The sequence below is a fragment of the Grampus griseus genome, assembly GCF_964374135.1.
Source record: "Grampus griseus genome assembly, chromosome: 11".
NCBI classification, from domain to species: Eukaryota; Metazoa; Chordata; class Mammalia; order Artiodactyla; family Delphinidae; genus Grampus; species Grampus griseus.
In genome coordinates, this window is record NC_139005.1 from 6,251,303 (window position 1) to 6,278,200 (window position 26,898).

The 26,898-nt window shown below is 59.9% G+C and overlaps 3 protein-coding genes across 5 annotated transcripts; all 3 read left to right on the top strand.

Moving 5' to 3' along the window:
* Positions 1 to 3,844: 3,844 nt before the first annotated feature.
* GPR162 (G protein-coupled receptor 162) lies at positions 3,845 to 7,212 on the top strand (the record flags this gene model as incomplete). The annotated part of the gene is made up of 4 exons (XM_082665397.1): positions 3,845 to 4,711; positions 5,424 to 5,613; positions 6,207 to 6,364; positions 6,667 to 7,212. 4 exons carry the CDS (start codon positions 3,845 to 3,847, stop codon positions 7,210 to 7,212), a joined length of 1,761 nt encoding a protein of 586 aa, XP_082521523.1.
* A 1,105-nt stretch (positions 7,213 to 8,317) lies between these two features.
* P3H3 (prolyl 3-hydroxylase 3) lies at positions 8,318 to 18,129 on the top strand. Of its 3 annotated transcripts, none has more exons than XR_014297408.1 (15): positions 8,318 to 8,822; positions 9,793 to 9,945; positions 10,298 to 10,499; positions 10,643 to 10,774; positions 11,246 to 11,382; positions 11,733 to 11,822; positions 12,862 to 12,914; positions 13,034 to 13,101; positions 13,214 to 13,338; positions 15,915 to 16,016; positions 16,292 to 16,442; positions 16,666 to 16,783; positions 16,860 to 16,935; positions 17,607 to 17,809; positions 17,951 to 18,086. XR_014297408.1 is itself a non-coding variant. In XM_082665388.1 (15 exons), the coding sequence occupies exons 1-15, from the start codon at positions 8,337 to 8,339 to the stop codon at positions 18,104 to 18,106; spliced, it is 2,190 nt and encodes a 729-aa protein (XP_082521514.1). In that variant the 5' UTR covers positions 8,318 to 8,336; the 3' UTR covers positions 18,107 to 18,129. The 3 variants fall into 3 exon arrangements, 1 of the variants encoding a protein (XP_082521514.1); XR_014297409.1 differs by having other exon boundaries at positions 17,631 to 17,809; XM_082665388.1 differs by having other exon boundaries at positions 17,669 to 17,809; positions 17,951 to 18,129.
* A 1,391-nt stretch (positions 18,130 to 19,520) lies between these two features.
* On the top strand, positions 19,521 to 25,531 carry GNB3 (G protein subunit beta 3). The gene is made up of 10 exons (XM_082665411.1): positions 19,521 to 19,663; positions 19,904 to 19,990; positions 20,265 to 20,303; positions 21,569 to 21,675; positions 21,764 to 21,827; positions 21,945 to 22,107; positions 22,196 to 22,262; positions 22,359 to 22,560; positions 23,980 to 24,196; positions 24,984 to 25,531. Exons 2-10 carry the CDS (start codon positions 19,934 to 19,936, stop codon positions 25,088 to 25,090), a joined length of 1,023 nt encoding a protein of 340 aa, XP_082521537.1. The 5' UTR covers positions 19,521 to 19,663; positions 19,904 to 19,933; the 3' UTR covers positions 25,091 to 25,531.
* Positions 25,532 to 26,898: the final 1,367 nt, after the last annotated feature.

Genomic DNA, 26,898 nt, shown 5'->3' on the forward strand with positions numbered 1-26,898 from the left:
GCAGTTGGCTGGTCATAGATGCCCGGTACTACCTTGGATTCCCTTCACCGCAGGGAGGTTGCCTCAGAGAGTTCAGGGCCTCCCTGCTGAGGAGCCCTCCTTCATCTCAGCAGAATCCTATTACCAGAGGACAAAACCTGTAGTTCTCCTAATCAGGGCACAGGCTGGAGCACAGTGACCCGCCACGCACCCTATCAGAACCTTCTAGAAGGTGAGCTTTGCCAGGGGGACAGGGTGGGGAGCTGGCCAGACAGTGAACCCTCTGAGGGTACCTCTGGGCCTCAGAGATACCCACTGGGCCTCAGTCTCCCTGCCCCATACCCCCCTTCATCCCTCCCCCAAATGATTCAGGAGACAAGAAAATTGGGTTTACAAGCTTTCTTCTTCCTCCTCTTCTTTTTTTTTTTTTTTTTTTTGCGGTACGCGGGCCTCTCACTGTTGTGGCCTCTCCCGTTGCGGAGCACAGGCTCCGGATGCGCAGGCTCAGCGGCCATGGCTCACGGGCCCAGCCGCTCCGCGGCATGTGGGATCTTCCCGGACCGGGGCACGAACCCATGTCCCCTGCATCGGCAGGCGGACTCTCAACCACTGCGCCACCACGGAAACCCCTTCCTCCTCTTCTTGATCCATTTCTCTCAGGATCCCCAGCCTCCTCTGCCTCTCCTCCCTTCCCTTTCTCACCATGTCCCGCAGTCCCTACCCTTTCCCCCTTTTCCTTTCCCTTCAGCTTGCCGCCTCTTCCAGGAAGAACACCCGGTTGTCTCCAGGGCTCCCCATGGCTTGCTTTGTATTCCTGCCCACTCCCCACCCCTGCCTCCCTGAGCTGACAGAAAAATCCAAGAGACTGGCTTTAAGGAAGATGCTCTTCTTCATTTGTGTGTGTGTGTGTGTGTGTGTGTGTGTGTGTGAGAGAGAGAGAGAGAGAGAGAGAGAGAGAGAGATGGCTCTTTTCTGGGGACCTGGAATCTTCTGATCTGTGGGGTCAGACCCAGAGGAGAGGTTGCCAGGCTTGCCCCAGGAAGGAGACGAAGGTTCCCTGGGGAGGGAAAAATCCTCTGGAGGCCGATTACCCACCTCCCCACCCCAGAGGGCCCTGAGTGTGCGGGTGTGTGATACACTGAAGGGGAGAAACTGCAGGGGCTGTGTGTGCCCTGCACGTGAAAAACTGTGATGTGTGCGGGAGAATTGTGTGTGTCGCCCACACAAGTGTGAATTTGTGCTCCAGGAGGGGGAAGCGGTGTGTATTGGTGGGGTGCTTTCTTTCAGCCTGTGTACCCCGCATCCCGCAAGCAGCCCCAGCGTCCTCACCAGCGCCCCTCACTCGGCAGCCTCCAGCACATGCCCGCGTGAGCTACGCCCGGGCACAGCCCTTACAGATACACACAGTGACACACGTGTCCAACTCCCCGAGCAACACCAGCTGCCTCATCGAGCTTGAGTTCGTGTTGAAAACCGGGTGGGGTGGGGGCAGGACACGATCCAGTTCTCCAATGAAGCCGGTTCCCCGCCGTCCTCCTCGCTCCCTCCCTCCTGGCGCCTTCTTCGCCCCTCCCCCTCCAAGTCCCCACCGTCCGGTCCCCCGCCCCGCGCTCGCCCCCGCCCCTCAAGGCTCGCCTCCGTCCCGACCCGGGGCTGCGGCGGCAGGACCCCGGGAGAGAGGGGCTCGGGGGGACGTAGGGGGCCGAACGGAGAGGCTGGGACGGGCGGGAGGAGGGAGGCCCGGAGGGAGGAGGGAGGAGGGAGGAGGGCGGCGAGCTGGAGCCGGCAGGCGGCGGGAGCCGGGGAGAGCCGCGTCGGGAGTGCTGTCTCCATGGCAGTGCTGGGCGCAGCCCGAGGTAAGGCGACCCCGGCCCTGTCCCCCGTGGTCCCCTCCCCTCTCCCCCTGCCGCCTCCTCTCCCCCTCGGGCCGGCCCCTCCTCCCCAGCCACCTGCTGTTTCTGCCCTGGAGACCGCGGTGGGTGGCCCGCAGGAGGGAGGAGCCGCCTGACCTTTTACCCGTTTACCTCGAAGGGCGAGGGACCCCTTTCCGCCCTGGAGTCCCCCGGACCCCCTCCCACCTTCCTCTGATGTCTCTCCGTCCTTCACCTCCTCTCTCTGCCCTTCACATCCTTCCTGCCTCCCTCCCTCTCCGAGTCCCCAGCTCTTTCTTCCCGAGCCCACCCTCTGGGCCTGGGTGGGTGTGGATGGGAAGGGGTCCAAGGCTGGAGGGGAGATGGGGGGCGCTCCTGACCGATTCCCTCCATCTCCCTCTAGCTGGCCATTGCCATGGCAACTAGGGTGTACTGGGCTCCGAGGGAAGACAAAGGTGGGGGATGGACTAGAACCTCTTGGGGAGGGCAAGGGTCTAAGGGTCTGCTACAGGAAACAGACCCTACCACTGATGTGCCCCATTTTTACCTCGCTTACCCCAAAGCCATTATGCCCATCCTTCCTGCCTCCACTCTCTTCAGGCTTTCACCCGAGTTCCTCTGAACCCCCTCCCCAGGGCTCGATGAAGCTCAGAGTCACCAAATTCAGAACATCCTCCTTCCCATCAGAGGGAAACTGAGGCTCAGGACAGGGGAGGAAAGAGTGGGGGTCTATGAGGTGGAGGGAGTCTGAACCTTATTGAACACTGGGCTTTTCTTCTCAGCCTCCCTATTCCCTGCTCCCTCCCTCCATCCCCCCCTCACCTCCCCCCAAAGCCTCCTCTCCAGGGGTCTCTTGGCTTTTCCTTCTATTTTCAAATACTATCACTTTGCCCCCTCTCTCCTTCTCTTCTGTTCAAACTCTCCTCCTTCCCCCTAGTTTCCCCCTCTTTCCTTTTCTGGATGCTTCTGATGTCAGTGGTTCCCCTGTCTTCGGGTTCCCTGCCACCCCCCACCCCACCCCACCCCACCCCCGCCTCGGTCCCAGCCTCCTTTCTCCCATCTTCCCAGATACCCGGTGAGTGGGCGGGTGATGCAGGCTTGGGGAGATGGAACTGAGCACCTGGACCCCTGGACCCAGGAGCCTGGAAGGTTGGGGAATGACTGTAATACCATATCCCAGTTTCCAGTGAGTCTTACCTCTGCCATGGTAGCTCTGAGGAGAGATTCAGGGATGTGAAGACAGCGGTTGAGGAGTGCTGAGCAGGGGACAGAAAGAGGGACCCGGGAGGGCCAGAAGCAGGAAAAATGGCTGACGAAGGATGGGAGACAGGAGGTCAGAATACCTTCTCTCCTGGAGGTCTGGAAAGCAGGGCTCTCATCCGTGTGGGGTGTTAGAGTGACCGTCTGCTTTAAGGCAAGAGAATGTTCTGGGTGACCCCATGACCCCTAGTAACCAGTCATTTCTATCATTTCAAGAGAAGGGAGCCTTGGGTACCAGCTGGAGACCAGCCTAGACCCCACCTTTGCTCCGCCCCTTCCACACCTCATCTCTCCCTTGCAGGGTGTCCAGGCGGCTGAGCCCCGCCCCCATGCCCCTTGAGGCATCCGGAGGACCCCTGACTGGCCTAGCACCAGAGGCAGAAGACAGCTGGAAGTCCTGACATGGGGACCAGGGCTTCCCAGCCAGCCTCCTAGTTGGGAAAGCGGTCAGCTTGCCTCCCCCAGCAACTACAGGGATACTTCTGGAAGGGTCCCACCCAGCATGGAGGCGGAGGACCACCTCTGCTGACCCTCCGTCTCCTCCCCTGCCCTCCACACCTGACCTTAGCTGGGTCAGCCGTGCAATGCTGAGCACTAGGGTAGGCCTAGGGGCGGCCTGCCTCACTCCAGGGCAAGGACTGTGGGCATCATGGGGGTGCGTGTGAGCGGGGCTCCTGGGTGAGACCTAGCCCCCACCCCCAAGAGCTCAAGGGGGGTGGGGGGACCGACGAAGGATGGCTCGGGGTGGGGCGGGGGCAGAGGAGGCCTCCCTCCGCTCAAACGCGTTGTCCTGGCTGGCCTGCGGGCTCCTGGCACTGCTGGCCAACGCCTGGATCATCCTCAGCATCTCGGCCAAGCAGCAGAAGCACAAGCCGCTGGAGCTGCTGCTCTGCTTCCTGGCAGGCACGCACATCCTCATGGCGGCCGTGCCCCTCACCACCTTCGCTGTGGTGCAGCTCCGGCGCCAGGCCTCCTCCGACTATGACTGGAACGAAAGCATCTGCAAGGTCTTTGTGTCCACCTACTACACGCTGGCCCTGGCCACCTGCTTCACCGTCGCCTCGCTCTCCTACCACCGCATGTGGATGGTGCGCTGGCCCGTCAACTACCGCCTCAGCAACGCCAAGAAGCAGGCGCTGCACGCCGTCGTGGGCATCTGGATGGTCAGCTTCATCCTCTCCACGCTGCCCTCCATCGGCTGGCACAACAACGGCGAGCGCTACTACGCCCGCGGCTGCCAGTTCATCGTCTCCAAGATTGGCCTCGGCTTTGGCGTCTGCTTCAGCCTCTTGCTACTTGGGGGCATCGTCATGGGGCTGGTCTGTGTGGCCATCACCTTCTACCAGACGCTGTGGGCCCGGCCCCGGAGGGCTCAACAGGCCCGGAGAGCGGGGGCTGGGGGCGGGGCCAAGGGGGGTGGGCCAGGGGGGTTGGGCACCCGGCCAGCCTTTGAGGTGCCGGCCATTGTGGTGGAGGATGCCCGAGGGAAGCGGAGGTCCTCGCTGGATGGGTCCGAGTCGGCCAAGACATCCCTGCAGGTCACCAACTTGGTCAGCGCCATCGTCTTTCTCTATGACTCACTCACAGGGGTGCCCATCTTGGTGAGATTGGGACTCCCCTCCACCTGCTCTCTCCAATGCCCAGACCCCAGCATGATCACCTGACCTCTAACTCCATCATCCTTCTTCCTGTCCTCTACCCAGCCCCACTTGTGAACCCCCATCTCTATCATCCATCTCCTAGTTCCCACTAGCCCAGCTCCGTAGCCTGTTCGCCAGTGACCAGTACTCAACTCCATCCATCCTTCCGTCCCACTCCCTGTCCTCTGGCTCCATCATCTATCCTGCAGCTCCACTATTCAGCCCCCAAGACCCATCACCCAGCTGCTAAGCTCCACACTCCACTCCCGAGCTCCCTCTGGATACAACAGGGTCTTGAGCACCCCTGGGTGGCAACCCCAGAGAGCTCACCAACCCCCCCCCCCGCCCCCAGCTTTCTGCATCCCCATCTAGTCCCTCTTTCTGAATTTCAGTCTGTCTTCAAGTTTACTGTACGGCGTCTGCTCCTCTCCCTCTGCACCCCTGGGCTTTCTCTCCAGTACTCTGTCCTGATCTTCCTCTGAGGCAATCCCTTCCCCTCTGTTCAGCCTTCTTCACCGCCAGCTTTGCCTCTGTCCCGATCCTACGTGATCCGGACCATCCGCTCCTGACTTCTTGCCCCGCCCTCGGCTGCACTAGGATGTCGGATCTGGGGTCGAGTGGGCTCCCTCGGCTCTGGGCCCTGACCCGGGGCCACTCTCCATCCTCCTGCCAGGTGGTGAGCTTCTTCTCCCTGAAGTCGGACTCGGCTCCCCCCTGGATGGTGCTGGCCGTGCTGTGGTGCTCCATGGCACAGACGCTGCTGCTGCCTTCCTTCATCTGGTCCTGCGAGCGCTACCGCGCCGACGTGCGCACGGTGTGGGAGCAGTGCGTGGCTATCATGTCCGAGGAGGATGGCGACGACGGTCAGAGGAGGGGCTGGGCTTTCGCTTTCCTAGGCGTCGGCTCCCTTTCCTGCCCTTTTCTACCAGCCCTTTTTCTTGTGGGGACGGGCTGCCCTGGAGTGCCCCCTGCTGGACAGAACCTGCAGCGCCCCTGGGTTGACTCGTGGCTCCCCTCTCCCCAATCATCACCCCGATGCACACCCACTGCTTCCTCCTCTCGGTGTCTGTTCCCCCTCGAAGGCCACACTAGCCAGCTCTGCCTCCGCCGAGCCTAAGAAACAGTCCAGAGAACTAACACAACCATAAAGGAAGGCTGTGGAACCAAGGGAAAGCTAAGCTTCCTGAGAGAGACTCCCCAGCTACAGGGACAGCTCCTGGCGTGGGATTGGGGGGCCAGGGGTAACTGTTTCAGATAAGTGTGTCTATATGTATGAATCACTAGGGATTCCGCACCGAATGGAACAGACGTTGGCCGCTCTTGTTTTCCTCTTGGAGCTTACAGACTAATGGAAACAGGATTCTCTGGGGAGCTTATAAGGGGGTGGGAGCTTTTAAAGGGGGTGGGGAAGTGGGTGTTCCCTGCCTGTAACCACTCTGCCCCTTTTTTCTCCTAGATGGGGGCTGCGATGATTATGCAGATGGCCGAGTGTGCAAAGTTCGCTTTGATGCCAATGGGGCCACAGGACCAGGGGGTAGGGACCCTACCCAAGTGAAGCTGCTGCCTGGAAGGCACACGCTCTTTCCCCCTCTTGAGAGGGTCCACTACTTACAGGTATGGGACTAGGCAGTACACCTCCTATTCTGGGTATCCCCTCACTACTTTTCTCCAGTCTCTGTTATCCGCCCGACCCCCGATTCCCTAGCCCCAGCCTGCAGGGCACATGAGGAGTAGGTGAAAGGAAGGCATGGCAAGGGAGGCTCCCCTTCAGACCGCTCAGAACCAGGTTTGCCCATCAGAGGATGTTTTGCAGAAGTGTAAGGGGTGGAACCATCTTGCAGAGTCCCCACTTTGGTTCCTGCCTCTACCCCCTTTGTCCCGGCAGCACCCCTGGGTCTACTTGCTCCTCTCCCCAGGTCCCTCTGTCCCGCCGTCTGTCCCACGATGAGATCAACATCTTCTCTACTCCTCGGGCACCTGGCTCTTTCCTGCACAAGTGGTCATCCTCTGATGACATCCGGGTCCTCCCAGCCCAGAGCCGGGCCCTAGGGGGCCCTCCTGAGTACCTGGGACCGAGACAAAGGCTGGAGGAGGAGGAGGAGGAGGCTGAAGGCGGGGGGCTGGCCAGCCTTCGCCAATTCCTGGAGGGCGGGGTTCTGGGGTCAGGTGGGGGACCCCCACGGGGTCCAGGCTTCTTCCGAGAGGAGATCACCACCTTCATTGACGAGACACCTCTGCCTTCTCCGACGGCCTCGCCGGGGCCCTCTCCTCGCCGGCCCAGGCCGCTGGGAGTCTCGCCCCGCCGACTCTCCCTTGGGTCCCCTGATAGCAGAGTCGTTGGACTTCCTTTGGGGCTAAGTGCAGGGCGACGCTGCTCCCTGACAGGAGGTGAGGGGACTGCAAGAGCTTGGGGAGGATCTTGGGACCCAGGTAACCCCATCTTCTCCCAGCTGACCCTGTGAGCCCAGGTGGGCCTGCTGGACTCGGGGGTGGGGGGGCCTGGGTGCGTAATGCCTCGTTCTGTCCCTGACCCTGAGGCAGCTGCCTCCAGACTCTGGGGAGATGGAACCCCTGCTGTCTCCCATCCAAGTGACCAGATGCCTGACTCACCTTCCATCATCCCTAGCAAAATGTATTAAAGTCTGAAGTGTCACCATGGAAACCTGTGTGTCCAATGTGCTGTGGTGGCAAAGGGGATGGTCAGAGGCTCGGGGGCTGGAATGGCTCATAGAAGACAAACTGAAGCAGGCACACTGGACAGAGGCACAGAAATATACACGGAGAAAGACAAACATGCAGACATTCACAGAGACGGCCTTCTGAGAGCATCTCGGGCTGGGCTGGGCTGGGCTGGGCGGGAGGGCGGTGTGGAGGGGGGAGGACATAGGGAGACACTTGAGTTAGCTGGTTTGGGGTCTGAAGGATCTTCGTTGAGATCTGTGGAGGTGGTTTTAGAGGATGTCTCTATCTCCCATGCCTCAGCGCTCCTCCTTTTCCCAAATCTGTATGTGCGGACTTTCTGGGCAGGAAAGGATTTGAGCAGACCTGGTGTCACAGACCTGGGGTTTACCCCCCTCCCTGCTGCATTTGAAAGTTCTTTGTCCAAAAGCGCGTGTGTGCGGGTTTGTGGGAGGCATCCACGCTCCTTTTCCTGGACCCCAAGAGTGGAGGAGAACGCAGCCGCAGTAGCTCTTCCCACCCGCTGGGCCTCGGCGTCTGGAGTCCGGGGTCCTACGAGGCTCCTCAGGCTGTCTTCAGAGCACCAGGCCTGCTCCACTGCCGGCCGTCTGCCCTGCTCTCCCCGCGGTCTGTTTCTTGGTCCACACCACCCCGCTGGTACTAAAGCCCGCGTTCTCCACCTTCTGCCAGGCGTCCTCTGACTCCCGGCTGGCTCTCACCCCGGCCTCTCCCAGGGCTGGGGCTCGGCCCCATCAGCTCCCGTCGGCACCGCTCATTCCTCCTCTCTTCCTCTCCTCCCTCCTCTCTATCTCGCCTTCCTTTCCCCTCCCTCTTCCTTCCCCGTTTCCTCCCTCTTCCTCGCGGCTCCCGCAGTTCCCTCCTGCAGCCGGCCGGCGGCTCTCGCACGATGTTCCGGCTCCTCCAGTGGCTGCCGCTCTTGCTGCTGCTGCCTCCCCCGGGGTCCCCCGAGCCCCCCGGCCTGGCCCCGCTGTCCGCGGGGGCGCCCCCCCAGGCCCCCGACTTGCTCTACGCCGACGGGCTGCGCGCCTACGCGGCGGGGGCCTGGGCGCCGGCGGTGGCTCTGCTGCGGGAAGCGCTGCGGAGCCGGGCGGCGCTGGGCCGCGCGCGGCTGGACTGCGGGGCGCGCTGTGCGGCCGAGCCAGGGGCCGCGCTCCCCGCCTCCCCGGGGCCCGACTCCGGGCCGGGAGCGGCGCGGGGTGCCTGGGAGCCGCTGCTCCTCCGCGCCGCGCTCCGGCGCGCCGAGTGCCTGACCCAGTGCGGGGCGCGGAGGCTGGGTCCGGGGGGCGCGGCGCGGCTCCGAGTGGGGAGCGCGCTCCAGGACGCCTTCCGCCGCCGGGAGCCCTACAACTACCTGCAGAGGGCCTACTACCAGGTGCGCGGTGGCCCGGGCCCCGGGGGTCCTCCCCGGCCCCGCCGCTGTCCTCCTCCAGCTCCCGGGAGGGGCGGCGGGCCAGCGCCCGGACCCGGGTGGGGCTGTGTGGATAGGACCTCGTCTTTGGAGTCCGTCCTATCAAACCGCGACAAACACCCATCGAGGCCGCCGAGGGACAGCCTTGGGAGAGTGGGAGCGAAGTTGGAATGGGTGTCATGCGGCGGGGTGGAAGTAGGTCGGAGATGGAGGGCAGGGGCCTGGAGTTTTAGAAAGTCTTACTGAGACCTACGTGGAGTGACAGCCGCCTCTTCCCAGGAATGAAGGGGGAGGATTAGGGTTGAGATCCGCCGCTGGAGAGAGAGCATGGGGGCGGGAAAGGGGGTGAGTGTGAGCCTTCGCTTGGGGCAGGAGGGAGCTTGGGGAAAGAAAGAGGAGGAGCGGGCCAGGGCTGAGGGGCCCGGTGTCCCGGGGCAGGGGCAATGGACGCTGCGCGATACTGGTGCGGTCCTTGTTGCCTAATAATGCCTACGTGGCCGGGGAAGGGGGGCGCTGGTCACACACACCTCAGCTCAGGGTCCTAGAGCCCAGCGGCTTTTGCTGGTCGCTCGGGTCACCTCTACTTCCGCACCGCACTTAGCCATCACTTCCACTTCGTCTCTCCAGCGAGGTCCCTGTGCCCATACCCCACCCACTCCCATCACTTCCACTTCGTCTCTCCAGCGAGGTCCCTCTGCCCATACCCCACCCACTCCAGTCTTCAGACCCCGCTTCCGCTTCCGTAGCTACCAGACTCCTGAGAGCCCCAACATACTGGGGGTCTGGAGGTTGGGTGGTGGGCAGTTCTCACCTACCGGTCTTCCAGAAGGCTCTGGGGCAGTGTCAGGTGTGTCTGGGGTGCGGAGGCTGGGGAGGAGGCAGAGTCTGACACCCCTACCCCAGGGCTGACTCCCTCATCTTCCCCGCTTCTCAGCTGAAGAAGTTGGACCTGGCAGCAGCCGCAGCGCACACCTTCTTTGTGGCCAACCCGACGCACCTTCAGATGCGAGAGGACATGGCTAAGTACAGACGGATGTCCGGGGTTCGGCCCCAGAGCTTCCGGGACCTGGAGACGCCCCCATACTGGGTGAGACCCTCAGCACGACCCCTATCCCGCCCCCAGTCTTTGACTGGCTGGATACACAGGCCTCGTCGGACTGTGCATTGTCCGCTGGGCATCAGGAAGTCTGGGTACCGTCCTCTGTGACCCTGATGGGAAGTCCCTCTCTGGGACTTAGTTTTCTTCCCGAGATTCACAAAGTCCCACGTTCTAACATTTGGATTCCGAGGTCCACCCTGTATTCCCCAAGGTGAACTGGGACCTGGAGTCCAGGCCCCAAATGAGACCCACACCCCTCCCCTTCTTTCCCCCTCCCGATCTAGTCTGGCAACCCTTAACCCCAGGATTTCAGGTGACTGAACACTCCCCTCCCCTGCAGGCAGCCTATGACACCGGCCTGGAGCTGCTGGGGCACCAGGAAGCAGCATTGGCACTGCCCTGGCTGGAGGAGGCCCTGCAGGAGAGCCTGGCCCAGGTGGAGAGCTGCCGGGCCGGCTGCGAGGGGCCTGAGGAGCAGCAGAAGGCGGAAGAGGAGGCGGAGGGGACCGGGAGCTCAGGAGGCCTGTACGAGGCCATCGCAGGTGAGGAGCTGGGCAGAGGGGACCGGGAGCCCTGGAGGCCTGTACGAGGCCATTGCAGGTGAGGAGCTGACGCACTGCGCGGGGCCTCACGGTGCCCAGGGAGGTGCGACGCAAGCTGAGCGGCGCACGTGTGTCCCCCGCAGGGCACTGGATAGGGGTCCTGCGGTGCCGGCAGCGCTGTGTGGGGGACACGGCCACACGTCCTGGTCGCAGCTTCCCTGTCCCAGACTTCCTTCCCAGCCAGCTGAGGCGGCTGCACGAGGCCCATGCTCAGGGTCAGTGGGGCAAGGGTGAGCCCTGGGGGTGGCTGAGGTTGGAAACGGGGAGAGTGAAGGTTTGTCTCTGATGGTATCCTGAGCCCCGTCCCTCCCTCCCTCCGTCTGTCTCTGCATCTGTAGTTGGTCAGGGCTCCATGGGGACCACCACCTCAGGAGGACGCTTGCTCTCCTTTGGTGCCATGGTGGAAAGCTCGGAGGGGTCACAGGGCTCCTTCTGTCCTTGCTGTTTCTCACCTTCCTTTATTCTCTCCTCTCTTCCTCCCCTCTGAACTCTGCCCACACAGCTCAGGTATGTTCCAGTAAGCTTTGGAAAGAAGCAGTGGAGGAGCCTGTCTGCTGGGTGGGATGGGGCCCTGGGAGGCCACCTTCTCCGGCTCTGCCTCTGTCCCCCTGGCTTCTTGCCTCTGCCCAGGGGTCACAGCGGTGCCCGGTCTCTGGGTCCCGCCCCACGCTGTTCTCTGTCTCCAGTAGGGAATCTGTCCCAGGCTGTGGAAAATGTGCTGAGCGTTCTCCTCTTCTACCCGGAGGATGAGGCTGCCAGGAAGGCTCTGGACCAGTACCAGGCCCAGCTAGGAGAGCCGAGACCTGGCCTCGGGCCAAGAGAGGTAGCCCGAAATCAAACAGATATACTGGAGAAGTCACCTGGATCCCACCCCCCATTCTGGCCAAAGGCGACCCCAAGTCCAGCATCTGCTCGGTCTCCACTCCCTGCCCCCCACTGCAGGCTCTACCTCTGAGTCCAAGCACCAGCCCAGCCCTCTTCCATTAACCTCGCCCCTGCCTGCCCCCACCTGTGCACAACACACACACACACACACACACACACTACCCCCAGTCTGAGCCCCGACACCCTGAAGCTGCTGAAGGAGGGGCACAGCCAAGGTTAGGGAGCCTGCGGGCTCCCCTGCTCTCCTCCAGCCTTACTTCCCTGCCCCCTGCCGTCCCCCTTCTCCAGGACATCCAGCGCTTCGTCCTTCGATCCCTGGGGGAGAAGAGACAGCTCTACTATGCCATGGAGCACCTGGGGGCCAGCTTCAAGGATCCCGTGAGTGACCCCACTGCTCCCCACCCGCCCCCAGGAGGGGGACAGCAGTAATGCCCTATGTGGGTGTGCCACATCCGTTCCCAACAGCGTTCCCCATTTCTCCATAACCCTTCGAGGGTTGGAGAGGACTCTGTGTCCCAGCGTCGCAGGGACAGAGGCGGGCGGCTTTGGGGTCATGCAGGCCTAAATGTTGGTCTCTCTGCCACGAGCAAGCTCTGGACCTTCACTTGCCTCGGCCTCGATTTCCTTACCTGTAAAATGGGAACATCCCACTTATCTCGTAGCCCTGTTGAAGGCACGTCGCTTGCTCCGAAGTGCCGAAAGCTCTGTTGCGGCTGCTTTCCTTACTCTTTGTTGTAGTTGTGGAGGGGACTAAAGGGCAGAGGTTATTCTCGCTAGTGCTACAGCATAAGGCAGGCTTCCTCAACCTTTTTGCCACTATTGCCATTTTGGACCAGATACTTCCTAACTGGGAGAAGGGGGCTGTCCAGGCAACGTAGGACCGTATAGGCCACCTTCCCTGTAGGCCGGCCTCTGCCCAGTAGGTGTCGCTAGCACTCCCTGAGTCATGACCATCAAAACTGTTTGCAGACATTGCAACGTCCTCTAACGGGCAAACCTCCCTGTTTGGAAACCGTTGGTGAAATCCCAACGCTGTCCCTTGTCAGCTGTGTGGTCTTGGGCATGTTGCTTTATGTCTCTGTGTCTCAGAGTCCTCTCAACTGCAAAATGGGCACATTACTGCCACCTGTTTGATCAGACTGTTGTGAACTTTAAATGATAAATTCCACATCCACGTATAAAGCTCTTAGAATAGCGCCTGGCAAATGGTGCTACGTAAGTTGTTGTTGTTGTTATTATCATCCTTATTGCAGAGTTTGGCCCAGTGCCCGGGGCTCCCGACAGTGAGTCCAGGGCTTTCTCCACCTCCACCTTCCCCTCTGGAAGCAGGAGGACCTTAATGTGGTAGCTCAGGGTCTACCGTCAGGGATTCAGGGGTGGACTGGATGGGTGATGGCGCTTTTCCTGACTGTCCCAGGATCCCTGGACCCCAGCAGCTTTCATCCCTGAGGCCCTTAGAGAAAAACTCAGGTAGGAGGTGCCTTGTGGTGGGAGGGGCGTGGCCTGAGCTGGAAGTGGGGGGATGGGTCCTGGGGAAGATGGGTCTGGGCTGGCCTGTGCGTCCGCTGAGCGTGTCTCTCACCCCTGAGAGAGGATCGGGAGAAGACGCCGTGGGACCGTGAGCCTCCACAGCCGAAGCCCTTGACTCACTGGAAGGGTGAGTTCCTGGGACAGCAGGAGACAGGAGCCTGGAGGGGCTGGGGGCTGCCAGCTACCGCTGGGCCTGCTCTCAGGGGACCCTCAGCCCCGTTCCTGTCCCTCCCCGGCAGATGTCCTCCTCCTGGAGGGGGTAACCCTGACCCAGGACGCAAGGCAGCTGAATGGGTCGGAGCGAGCGGTGCTAGACGGGCTGCTCACCCCAGCCGAGTGCGGGGTGCTCCTGCAGCTGGCCAAGGTGAGAAGACCTGTGGGGGGGGCACTGCCGCTACTTGGGGACCCTCTGGCACAGCTGTCTGCCCGCTTGCTCTTGGCCTGCCCCCTGTCCTGCCCTCCCTGACTCTCCAGCGGGGACTGTGCTTGCCACTGCCTCCCCGCTGGGGACAAGTTGCTTTTCCTCTTAACTTAGCTGACATGGGCTGGTCATTTTACAGAAGGATTTTGTGAGAAACTGATAGGAAGAACAAAATACAAAGCATAAATGCATCAGAAAGGGTGAGTGCGCAGGTGAAGGTTCCTTGGTTGGCCGAGAGCTCAGTTACTGGCTCGGCAGACATGCAGGCTGTTTCTCCATCATCGCATCCCCTCCTGGATTGGGTGAGATGGTCTGTATTCACCAGGTCGAGTCTGCCGTTTTATGAAGCTTCAGTCTCACTCTGGGCCAGCGTTTCTTCGACACACGCTCTTTGAGACCCGCTGTATCCTGGAAATGCCTAGGTTCCAGGGAGAGGTACATGAACACAGGCCGTGCGTTTGGGAGCTCAGTGTATAGAGAAGGAATCAGGCATGGAGCCATAATCAGAGTGCGTGGTGACTTTGATGAAAGAAGTCTGTACAGGGTACTCCTCCACGGACTTCCCTGGCCGTCCAGTGGTTAAGACTCCAAACTTCCACTGCAGGGGGCATGGGTTCGATCCCTGGTCAGGGAGCTAGGATCCCGTGCCGAGATGCAAAGTCACGGAAGGCTTGCCGGAGGGGCTGGCATTTGAGCTCAGTCTTAAGGATGAGTTAACCAAACAGAGAGGGAAGGGAAGTCAGGCTGCAAGGGAGAAGAACAAGGGGGTTCTGGGAACTGCAGTGGAGCACAGGAGTTAAGAACATGGGCCAGTCCCAGCAGGGATTACCTGTGTGACCTTGGGCAATGTATTTTAACACCTGTGAGCCTAGTTTCCTCTCTATGAAACGGGGCTAAATGCAGCGGTTATGTTGTAGGGTTGCTGTGGTGGCTGAGGATTCAATGAGTTAGTACATGGTGAAGCTCTTGGAAGAATGTGGAAATAGCATGATCTATCGCTATTAACATCAGGCCGTATGTTATCCAGAGGCGGTGTAGGGGTGGAGGCCCAGGAGAGATGGGGAAGGGCCTGTGTACCCTACCAAGGAGTTTGGACTTTATTTGTGGACGGCTTACTGAAGGATTTAAGGAGGGGTGGACTTTTGTCTTCCTGCAGAACCGCCAAGGGCAGGGTCTGGAGCCGTCATCCTGTAGGACTGGGAGCTCCCTCTAGTGGCAGTGTGGAGAATGCAGCGGGAGAGGGAAGTGAGCGGGAGCCTCTGGGATGATTGCAAGAGGGCCGCCGCCCTAGGTTAGGTTCTCATTTCAAGGGAATGAAGATGGGGACAGATGAGAAATATTTAGAAAATCAAAGAGAAAGAATTTGAGGACTAATTCTATGTGGAAGATGAAGAAAGAATGGAGTCAAGGATAACTCCCAAGTATCAGACCTTTCTGTTCCTTGATTACACGAAACTCATTCTGGCCCCAGGACCTTTGCATTTGCTATTTCTGCTGCCTGGAACATTTTTTCTCTCAGCTATTCCTTCATATCATTTGGTTTCAATGTAGGTGTCACCTCATCACCTAGCTGTCCCCTGATCCCTGCCGGGGCACTCTCGGGGTTGTAACCCTGCTTTAATTTTCCATGTAACACTTAACACCACCTGAATTGATCTGGTTTGTTTGTTTATTATCTCAAAATATAAACCCTGCTGGAGCTTTTCATGTTCACAGCTGAGTCCGCAGTGCCTAGAACAGTGCCTGGCACGTAGTAGGTGCTCAGTGCCTACTGAATGAATGAATGAATAAAAGAATAGAGTGTTAGATGGCTTGAGTGGCCAGGTAGCCTCTATATAAACCTCTCAGAGATGAGGCTTAAATACGGGGTAATTAGATAGTGGTACCTTGAGTTTCAAAAAGCAGACAGAATAGAAAAAAGAAAGAAAAAGCAGACAGTAGGTATCAGGAAAGGGACACTCAGATACTAGGAGACCCCCAGTTGATAAGAGTCATGTAGGCAGTTGGGTAACTGGGACTTAGCATCAAGGGTACTCAAGTTCTCCAAGAGCATGTAAGGTGAGAAGGGATGGAAGAGAGACACCTTTGCTGTTGCCACGTCCCTACCTCGAGTCAGCCAGGACCTGTCCCGACTGTCGAACCTCCTGCCAGCGTCCTTTTCCAGAGCAACTCCCCTATTCTCGGCTCATCGGGATGAGTGATCAAGCCCCTTCTGCCCCCTTCCCCAGGTGTCCTTACCTCGCAGGGCCCCTTCCCCACTGTAGGAAGCTCTCCAGAGTTCTGTGCACAGTCCCTTCCGTGAGTGGGGTTCCAGATCTTTACCAGGAGTGACAACACAGACGCGGAGATAGTCGTTCTCTGGGAAAGGGCAGCAGCTCAGAGAACTCCGGGAGCTTCTAGCCTCTTCCAGGGAGTTGGGAGGGTTGGAGGGAAGGCCATGTGGCCCTGTGGGCAGTGAGGTGGGCGATAGCCCGGGGCCGGGGAGGGTGACTCCCCCAGCCAACCCCCTCCCTGCTTAGGACGCGGCTGAGTCTGGAGCCAGGTCTGGCTATCAGGGCCGCCGCTCCCCACACACTCCCCACGAACGCTTCGAGGGGCTCACGGTGCTCAAGGCCGCCCAGGTGAGAGGAGGCCCCCAGGCCCTGGCCTGATGCCAGAACTGGAGAAGAGGGCCGGGCATCTCCTGTGGAGGGTTCTTCCGGGACCGAGAGTAGCCGAGTCCTCGGCCCCGGGTTGAGGAGGGACTTCCAGACCGAGGGGCCCGGGTTGCCGTCATGGAGCAGTTGGGCGGATGGGCGCCCCCAAACCGTGGGTGGAGGGCAGTGGAAGTGGGGCGGGGGCAGGGGCCACCCTTCCAGTGCCTCCCCCTTCCTGGCCCTTCCTTCTCTGCTGGCAGCTGGCCCGGGCTGGGGTTGTGGGCAGTCAGGGCGCCCAGCTGCTTCTGGAGGTGAGCGAGCGCGTGCGGAGCCTGACGCAGGCCTACTTCTCCCCGGACCGGCCCCTGCACCTCTCCTTCACCCACCTGGTGTGCCGTAGTGCCATAGAAGGTAACCGCCAGGGACCCTGCCGCTCCGCCCCAGCCTCGGGGCCCCTCGGGGCCGGTGCACCGCACACCTTCCGCAGCCCAGCCACGTGCGTCCCAGTCTTCACTGCACGAGGACTGACTCCCCTGCCCAGGCCGGGCCCGGCTGTGACCCTGGAGCTGCAGGGTGGGTGTCGGTGGGCGGGCACCGGGCAGCGGGGCGCCCACCAGGCCCCTTCGCTTCCCAGGAGAGCAGGCACAGCGCATGGATCTGAGCCACCCGGTGCATGCAGACAACTGCGTCCTGGACCCTGACACCGGGGAGTGCTGGCGGGAGCCCCCAGCCTACACCTACCGAGACTACAGGTGGGCGGCCCTCCAGGGGTCAGGCAGGGGGGCCTGGGCGGGGGTCTCACCACCTCCTGTCTTCCTCCCTCCCCAGCGGACTCCTCTACCTCAATGATGACTTCCAGGGTGGGCACCTGTTCTTCACAGAGCCCAACGCCCTCACCGTCACGGTAAATGGGGGCTGGGGCGGGGGACAGGGAGCCCAGCTGTGGGCTCAGGACTCAAAACAGAAGGTTCCCAGAGGCAAATGCAGGGAAGTGGCTGGGGCCGCCTTAGCCCTCTCCTTCCCTGGCCTCCCCAGCGCCTCCCACCACTTGTGTGTTCAGGGGCTCTCCGAGCCCCTCCCAGGAGACCTCCAAGGGGCCCCTCCAGGCCCTCCTAAAGGAGGGCGGGTGAAGCACAGGACCCCAAGCCCCTATTCCAGGTACAAGTTGGGGGCTAGGATCGGTGGAAGAGCGGAGCAGTGCTTCTTCATTGTGTATTGCTCTGCCTTGTCCAATTACTTCCTTCTCTGCTCACCACCGGTAACCCAAGCTCTCTTTGGGGTGGAAAAGTGTCCTCAAGATCCTTATGCCCAGAACCCGGAGTCTGGTGCTGCGCTCGTGCCTTCAGGTGGCTTCGCACCTGGTACAAAGAGTTGGCCAGGAAAAGTGAGGGCACTGGGGCGGATGGAGGTCCCTTCTCCCTTTGGCTCCAACTCCTCTAGCCTCAATCTGGCACTTGGGCTCCCCAAGTGGAGGCTCATTTCCCACTTGCCCCCAGACAGCCCCTGAATTATGGAGGGGAAGTGGTGGGCAAGAGAGCTGCCTTCTCTGGGCCCCCTACCCCCGTCCTACTCCAGGGACTCAGGGCCAGGTTTTCCGAGGGCCCCTCCCTGGAGCTGCATCCGCCATGGCCCGCCAGGCGCAGGTCCGTCCTCGCTGCGGACGCCTCGTGGCCTTCAGCTCCGGCGTGGAGAATCCCCACGGCGTGTGGGCCGTGACGCGAGGGCGGCGCTGCAGCCTGGCGCTGTGGCACACGTGGGCCCCTGAGCACGGGGAGCAGGTGAGGAGCGAGCGGGAGTAGCCGTGTGAGGGGCGGGCAGGCTGACGGGTAAGGCGCAGGGGCTGAGCTGAGCCAGGGAGGGGCCTTGGGGCAGGGTGGATGCAGGAGATCAGGCCAGACCCTCCTCTCCACGCCTCCCAGGAGTGGACAGAAGCCAAAGAGCTACTGCAGGAGCCAGAGAAGGAGGAGGGAGAAGGAATGCCCAGCAGAGACCCCGCCCCAGAACCCCCCAGCCACAGGCTTCAGCGGGTCCAGGACAAGGCTGGGAAGCCGCCTCGCGTCCGAGAGGAGCTGTGAGGGGCTGAGCCAGCTCCTTGGGGATGTGGCCTCTTGACTTGTGGGGGGTCTGCCTTGATGCCAAGACCCCCGAGAAGTCCCCATGTGACAGGAGCAGAACAGCGAGCTCTCCATCCCTGCGCGCCCGCCAGCCTGGGGATCACAAGGGCCATGCAGCCCTGGACTCAGAGGACACTGCACAGACTAGCCTGGGCCCAGCTGACGGACCTGCAGCCCTAGGACAGACAGAAGACGCGATGCTGCCGCCGTGGAGAGAAACGGCAGGGGGTAGGGCCCGACTGCTTTAAATGAGGAGAACGAGAGGGAGGGTCACCCCACTGCCCGCTCCCCGCCCGTCAATAAAGAGCCTGAGGATCCCTGAGCCGGGGCCCAGTCAAGTGTGTCGCGGCAGCTTCCCTGGCGCTGGAGGGTGGAGAGGCTGTGACCAGCCAGGGAGGCCAGGTATCGTGGGCCTCCCAGAGGCAGGGCCTCTCCAGCCTGTGATTTGTCAGGGAAATCTCGGCCACCTGCTCCCCTCGTGCAGATGAACCCTAACCCTGACAGCTGCTCCTTGGGCCTCCTACTCTAAGCCCTGTCTTCCCTCTCTGAGCATTTTGCCTGGGACTCCGGGCAGCCTCATCCCTCTGGTTCTTGCCTTCTCAGCCCCAGCAGGACCCTGTGAGTCCTGGAGGCCAGCAGTGGGCCCAGCCCCGGATGGGAGCAGGGGACGGGGCTGCCCTCCACTTGCCATTCTTTTCTCCACCCAGAGCTGGGCCAGGCCTGTCCATCCTCCTCTCTGGAGCCCCCGGACCTTCCCCCTCTACCCCAGGATCAGACCCTGGGGGCAGCTGGCTGGGGCTTGTCCAGAAGAAGGATTATCCAGATCAGTCCCTTGTAATCTCAGCCCCGGCCCGCACCCTCCCCGTGCTCGCCGGAGCCCTCTCCGCGCCCCACCGGAGCTAAGGCGCACAGTTTTGGGTATTGACAGTGGGCCGTCTCTCACCCTCATTCTCTGGCTCCTGGACTGGTTCCTAGCCAGGCCCTGACTGCCAAGATCATCGCCACTGGTGGGGGCCAGGGCCTGGGGGCCCCCCGGAGCTGTGGTCGTGCTGCTCCTTTGCACCCCTCCCAAACCCAGCCCTTAATCCTCACAGCTTTGCTCTAATCCCATGGGGCCTGATGCTCTGCTCTCTGCCTGGAGACTGGCCGGGGAAGCACCCGCACCCCGTCCTCCCTCCGGGGCTCGTCACGGGGGCTGCTTCTCCGTGGAGTCCCGCGCTCCTGCTGCCACCCACCCACCCCCCAACCTGGGCTGGGCCCAAGCCTCTCGGAAGCCACACGCCTCCCGCCCTGTCCTCTCCCCCCACCCCGGCCAGCTGACTTCATTTGCCTGACGTCGTTGGCCCTACCCTTCCCTGTCAGTGCCCCCCCGCCCCCCGCCCCCAGTCGGGGCCAGGCCAGGCCAGCTCCCCTGGCAGCAGAGCCGGGGCAGGTGACGGGCGGGCGTCGCAGCTGAGGGAGCGAGGAGACGCCTGGGAACCGGAGCTGGAAGCCTAAAGAGGTCCAGTCAGAGCCCAAGTAAGAGGGAGCTGGGCTGGCTGTGCCCTCTGGGGCTGGGGGCTGCAGGCAGGGCTGGGCCAGCGCCGGGCTGGCTGCACAGGACTCCACACTGGGAGGGGCGGGCGGGGAAAGTGGTGCAGACCACCCAGTCAGTTCCCTGTCTGGGGACTGGGCTCCAGCCTTCGTGAGGAGTCCGGTGTGAGGTGTGAGGGACAGAGACATGGGGATCCACCTACACCCACCCTGTGTTCCTGGCAGGAGCCCGAGCCACCCCTCCCGCTGCCCGCCATGGGGGAGATGGAGCAGCTGCGGCAGGAAGCAGAGCAGCTCAAGAAGCAGATTGCAGTAACCCCAGAACCCTCCCACCAGGGAACCCCAGAAAACAAGGAACCGGGCCGTGCGGGAGTGGGGCCTGCGGGGGAAGAGGGCTGGATTCACCCTTGAGTGACGCCCGAGAGACCCCTGACCTGGAAGTCGCCAGAGACCTCCTGAATTTGGATCTCATATTTGAGAGGCGCCCTCAAACCCTAGAGCCCCAAACCCACCCGCATCAGACGCCCACGCACCCCCCCCCCCGACACCCTGCCCTTACCATCCCCTGATGTCTGCTTCCCCCCAGGATGCCAGGAAGGCCTGTGCTGACACTACTCTGGCAGAGGTGAGAGCTCCTGTCCGCCTGACAGGGCCGGAGGGGAGGAGTGGGGAGGGGAGCCCCTGGCCAGCCACAGCCTGGTGCCCAAGCTCTAGTACAGCGTGTCCTTGGAGTGAGGAATGACATGAATTCATTCATTCAACAAACATTTTGCGAGGTCGGTCTGCTCTGGGCCAGGCACCGAGACGGAGACTAAGGAGGCAGACTCTGTCCTGTCCTCGTCCATAAAACGTGATTACCCCGCCTCGCGGGGTGGCAAGGATGAAGAGGGGTAGGGCTTCGTCAATCAGAAGCCCTTCGTGACTCTAGGTACTAGCTGTCTAATACTGAAGTCGTCAGTTCTAAGATGCATTTTTTCACATTTTGACGTCTCGGAAATTGAGATGCATCCAACAATCGATGCCTTACAATTATAATTCGCAGATTTTTTCCTTTGTAGAGTTGGTGGCATGTTAGATTGGATTAAATGTTAATAATAAGAGTAAACGTTTACTGAACATGAGCCAGGCACTGGGCTAAGTTGCTTAAATACATAATTTCATTTCATTTTCATGACAACCCCATAAGGTAGGTGCTATAAACCTCATTCTACAGGCTCAGAGGAAAACAGGCTCAGAGAGGTTAAGTAACTGGCCTGAGATAACAAAGCAAGTAAATGGCAAGTCAAGTCTTTTGACCCTGGAGCCCCAGCCTAAGTCTAGAAGGTCAAAGGAGTTTCAGGGCCGTGCAGCTGCTCTGGGTACCCAGTGAGAGCTGGCCGTGCAGCAGTGGTGGGCGAGGGCAGGCTCCTAGCAGCTGGGTTCAGCCAGATGTGTGCATCTCTTCCCAAGTCTGTGTGTGGTGGTCTCACATCGGCAGCTTGGACTGGTCAAGGTGGTATTATTTGTACGATGGAAATCCCCCTCCCCCTCCCCCTCCTCCCCCAGCCCACGCAGGAGAGGTGGTGGTTAAACCCTTAGCAACATGCCTGTGTCTGTCTCCCGCATCAGTCTAAGCCGCTGCCGGGCAGGGCCTGATAACTCTGAGACTGGGGCCCTGACCCTGAGCCTGGCACGTAACAGAAACTTGTACAGATCAGTGGCTGTGACACTGACACGTGGGCATGCGCCCTGCTCACCCCCTGATTTCTTTTTTTTTTTTTTTTTGCGGGATCTCAGTTCCCCAACCACCACGGATCGAACTCGTACCCCCTGTATTGGGAGAATGGAGTCTTAACCACTGGACTGCCAGGGAAGTCCTCACCCTGATTTTTAATGCTCCCTTTCCTGCAGCTGGTGTCTGGCCTAGAGGTCGTGGGACGAGTGCAGATGCGGACGCGGCGGACGCTAAGGGGACACCTGGCCAAGATCTACGCCATGCACTGGGCCACTGACTCCAAGTGAGGCTTAAGAGGCGTGGGCGGCCGGGGGTGGGTGTTAGGGGGACACAGGAAGGAGAGTTGGGTGGCACGAGCGTTCTCTCCCCAGGCTGCTGGTAAGTGCCTCGCAAGACGGGAAGCTGATTGTGTGGGACACCTACACCACCAACAAGGTATCAGCCCTGTCTCCCGGCCCCTCTGCCGCCCTCCTTCCTGGGGGCCTCCTGCTCCCCTTCTCTGCTCTCCACCTGGGAGCTCAGCGCAGGCCCCCGCTGCCCCGCCCCCCGCAGGTGCACGCCATCCCGCTGCGCTCCTCCTGGGTCATGACCTGTGCCTACGCCCCGTCGGGGAACTTCGTGGCATGTGGGGGGCTGGACAACATGTGCTCCATCTACAGCCTCAAATCCCGGGAGGGCAATGTCAAGGTCAGCCGGGAGCTCTCTGCTCACACAGGTGAGTGAGTGAGAGACTGAGGGTCCCAGGAAGCCCCGGCCCTGCGGGGGGCGGCCGGCAGCCAGGGCACTGTCCTAACTACCCCCAGGTTATCTCTCCTGCTGCCGCTTCCTGGACGACAACAACATTGTGACCAGCTCCGGGGACACCACGTGGTGAGGACCGAGCGCTGTGGGTGCTGGGGCTTGGGAGGCACCTCTGTGCTGGCCTTTCTCTGTGACCCCCTCCCCTCCCCTCCCCCCACCCCGCAGTGCTCTGTGGGACATCGAGACCGGGCAGCAGAAGACTGTGTTTGTGGGACACACGGGGGACTGCATGAGCCTGGCCGTGTCCCCTGACTTCAAACTCTTCATTTCGGGGGCCTGTGATGCCAGCGCCAAGCTCTGGGACGTGCGGGAGGGGACCTGCCGGCAGACGTTCACGGGCCACGAGTCGGACATCAATGCTATCTGCGTGAGCAGTCCCCTCACCCCCGCCCCCTCTGTTCTCTGACTCCCGGGAACACCTCTCCACTTCCAACACACACAGCCTTCATCCCCTCCTGCAGCCCCCCGACCCTTTCCTTTTTTTTTTAATTTATTAATTTTTGGCTGCGTTGGGTCTTCATTGCTGCGTGCAGGCTTTCCTCTAGTTGTGGCTCGCGGGCTGTAGAGCGCAGGCGCAGTAGCTGTGGCGCACGGGCTTAGTTGCTCCGCGGCGTGTGGGATCCTCCCGGACCAGGGCTCGAACCCGTGTCCCCCGCATTGGCAGGCGGATTCTGATCTACTGCGCCGCCAGGGAAGCCCCTGCCCATTTCAACTTTCCACTTTGAAATAATTTTCCCTCACAGAAAAGTTGCAAGAGTAACAAGAAGAGCTCCCATCTACCCTTCACCCATATTCACTGTTATCTTTCTGCCACATTTGCTTCATCATTCCCTCTCTGTAGAGTGAGGGAGGGATAGATGGACAGACGGACACAGACACACACACACCTAGATGTAGGTATAGACACGCTTTGTCATTAGCTTTTTCCCTGGGTTCTTTGAAAGTAAGTTGCAGACCTCATGCCTCTTTACCCATTAAATACTTCAGTGTGTACTTCCTAAAATCAAGGCCGTTCTCTTTCGTAGTCACAGTCTAATTCTTAAAATCAGGAAATTTACATTGACGCAGTACTATAGTCTATATTCAAATCTCACCAATTGTCTGAAAAATAGCCATGTTTTTTTTCTGTCCAGGAACAGGTATCGCATTCCCTTGCCTTGGATTTTCAGTTTCTTTTTTTTTTTTTAACATCTTTATTGGGGTATAATTGCTTTACAATGGTGTGTTAGTTTCTGCTTTATAACAAAGTGAATCAGTTATACATATACATATGTTTCTTTTAAACTGGAACCGTTTGCGCCCTTTCTCTGTCTTTCGTGACATTGACGTTTTTGAAGAGTACAAGCCAGTTTTCTGTAGACTTTCCCTCCATCGGGTTATGTGACGTTTCCTCATGATGAGATTCAGGATATGCATTTGTACTTGGCCCTGTGCTTACACACTGATCCAGCCGACTGTGGTCGCTGGCGTCTGGGACAGCCTCCGCCCTTCCGACCATGTGACCCTGGGCACGCTGCCCACCCTCCCTCAGCTCCATGCTCTCCCCTGCAACGTGGAAATACTGTGGAGCAGGGAAGGGGGTAGGGAGCCCGGCTGCAGCTGGCATGTGACAAACGTCAGCGGTGAAGAGCGACCGTGCTGGCGGTGGAAGGGACGGGGGCGGGGGCCGGGGAGGCTGAGGGAAACAGCTGGGCCTGGAGTCACCAGGGCAGGAGCAGGGAGAGGGCAGGAAAGGCAGCGGGCTACCCAGGTCTGAGTCCTGACCCCTGGCCACCTGTACCCGCAGTTCTTCCCCAATGGAGAGGCCATCTGCACGGGCTCGGACGACGCCTCCTGCCGCCTGTTTGACCTGCGGGCGGACCAGGAGCTGACCACCTACTCCCACGAGAGCATCGTCTGTGGCATCACATCCGTGGCCTTCTCCCTCAGCGGCCGCCTGCTCTTTGCGGGCTACGACGACTTCAATTGCAATGTCTGGGACTCCATGAAGTGCGAGCGAGTGGGTAAGAGCCTGCCCACCACAGCCACCTCGCTCCCCTTGTGGGGACCCTCTTACCACTGCTCCCTAATTATTCGGTAACTGAGCTCTACCCCTAGAAGCCAGCCCCCCTTGCTTCCCAATCTAGGACCACCTTCTCTCAAAGCGAAGTTGCTCTAATGGGCTCTTCTCCACTGCGCCTGCCATGGCTGCTTCCCACCGGAAGAGCTCCTCCTGGCCACCCCCAGATCTTGGGCCTTGAATGTCCAGTCAGTGCTGGGTTTCAGGGGCATCCACCAAAGGGAAGGGCCATCTCAGGGACTATGCAGTGACAGAATTCAGGGGATGGAGAGTGACCTGGTGGCCCTGACCCCAACCTGGGTGCTTCTCTAGGACTGGTCTGGTCTGAAGCTGAATCAGATAGTGTGGCTTCTTCTCTTGGGAGAGGCCAGGTGCCCAGTGAAGATAACACTGGGCCAGAGAGTCAGGATCCAAGTCTTAATTCCACTGCTTACTTTCTGAGTGGCCTTGGGCAAGTCACTTCTCTCGGGGCCTAAATCTCCATTTGGAAGCCCTCCCCATTTTCTAGTGCCCTTGCTTTTCTCCCGGCACGTTGACATGTCCAGCCCTCCCAGGTCCCTCCCCTCCCCTCCCCCACCCCAGGTTCTGCACAGAGAGATTGGCCTCAATAGAAGGCCCGCCCCTTAGGGCTAATCCTCTTTCCTCTTCTAGTCAGCTGTGTCGCCTGGCTAACCTAGGGGCCCTGTGTGCACACACTCCCTGCCAGGCTAACTCCTCTCCCTTTTCTTCAGGCATCCTCTCTGGCCACGACAACAGGGTCAGCTGCCTGGGGGTCACAGCTGATGGGATGGCTGTGGCCACTGGTTCCTGGGACAGCTTCCTCAAAATCTGGAACTGAGGAGGCTGGAGGACAGGGGGTAAAAGGCCACGAAGACACTCGGCTGCCCTCTCCCCTGCCCGATTTCTTTAAGATTTTCTCTTCTACCCTGCAGCCGCCCTTCCTGCCCAGCTTTCCCCTTTGAGGGCGTGGGGAGTATGGGGAGAGTGCCTTTGGGAGGCAACACCAGGGACATGAGTGGGGAACTGCCCCATCTCCTCCCATGGCCTCCCCTTCTCCATGGTCCTGACAGCTTCTCCACCCTTGGCAGGCCTAGCAGGCTTCCCACTGAGGCCACAGGCCCTAGGATTCCCCCACCCCCAGAGCCACCACCTTTGTCTAGACCCGAGTGGCGCAGGGCCCTCAGCTCTGGCACTACTAGGGTCCTGGCCCCCTTCTCCTTCGTACTTCCTCCTTTGTCTACCTTCTTGCCTCTCCTAAAGCACTGGCAATAAAGTAGTGCCCTGGTATGTCTGTGATGTTTGCCTCCCACCCCACTTCTGTTCCAAACAGATGCAGGTCCCACTTAAGTAATAACGTATTACATGTGCGATGATAAAGGCTGGGTACCAGAGAGCTGTGGGCAGAAAGGAAGGTTGAGGCAGGAGCCCAAGCCTCATGGGCAGGGCCTGAGCTGGGGCAGGAGGAGGAGGCTGGGAGGGGGGCTGTGCACAACGGTTCCCCACCGCCTGCCTTTGGTGCATATGTGTGTGTTTGTACAGGAGGGCTGTGCTGAGAAGGAATCAGATTGTAAGAGGCCTAAAAAAGCTAAAAAGTCTAGACTTTACCCTACAGGCAATGCGGGACGATTGAAGAGTTTTGAGTGGAGTAGTAACGTGATCAGCGATGCTCCTCGGGAAGATGGCCCTGGCGGCAATGTCGGTTGATGAAATGGAGGAAGGGGAGCCTGGAGGAAATGGAGGGAAACAAGGTAGGAGGTAGGTGGCAAGAAATGCAAGAGCGATAGGACAGAGGGGGATGGGAAGGGGTGGGGAAGGGATTAAAGATGCAGACTCTCCAGGAGGAAGTGACCAGCGCCTAGGCTATGGGCTATTCAAAGGGAAGGATTCAAGGTAATGGCCGAGGTCAGGGTTTGGCAACTGGGCGGATGGTGCTGCCGTTCACTCGGAGAGAGGATGGGGCAGGACGAGTAACTCTGGGGGAAAGATCACAAATTCAACTTTAGACAAGCTCTGAAGTTCCTCTGGGGCAGCTGGATGAAGATCAGGGTTAGGTAGAGAGACCTGGATGTCACCAGAATACAGATGGGTAACAGATGAAGCCCTAGAAGTGAACACCCAGGGACAGCAAGAGGAAAGGGCCGAGGACAGTGCCCTGGGGAACACCAGGATTTAAGGGAGGTGCGTAAATGAGGCTTGGAGGTGTCAGTGCGGGACACTCAGGCCGTGGAACACAAGCCCCCTCCCCCCACCCCGCCCCAGGCTGCCTTTCTGCATACAAAAGACCCAGTGCAAGGTTTAGGTATAACACTTAAAAACATCATTTAAGTGGGAATGTAAATTGATACAGCCACTATGGAGAACAGTATGGAGGTTCCTTAAAAAACTACAAATAGAACTACCATATGACCCAGCCATCCCACTACTGGGCATATACCCTGAGAAAACCATAATTCAAACAGACACATGCACCCCAATGTTCACTGCAGCACTATTTACAATAGCCAGGTCATGGAAGCAACCTAAATGCCCATCGACAGAGGACTGGATAAAGAAGATGTGGTACATATACACAGTGGAATATTACTCAGACATAAAAAGGAACGAAACTGGGTCATTTGTAGAGATGTGGATGGACCTAGAGACTGT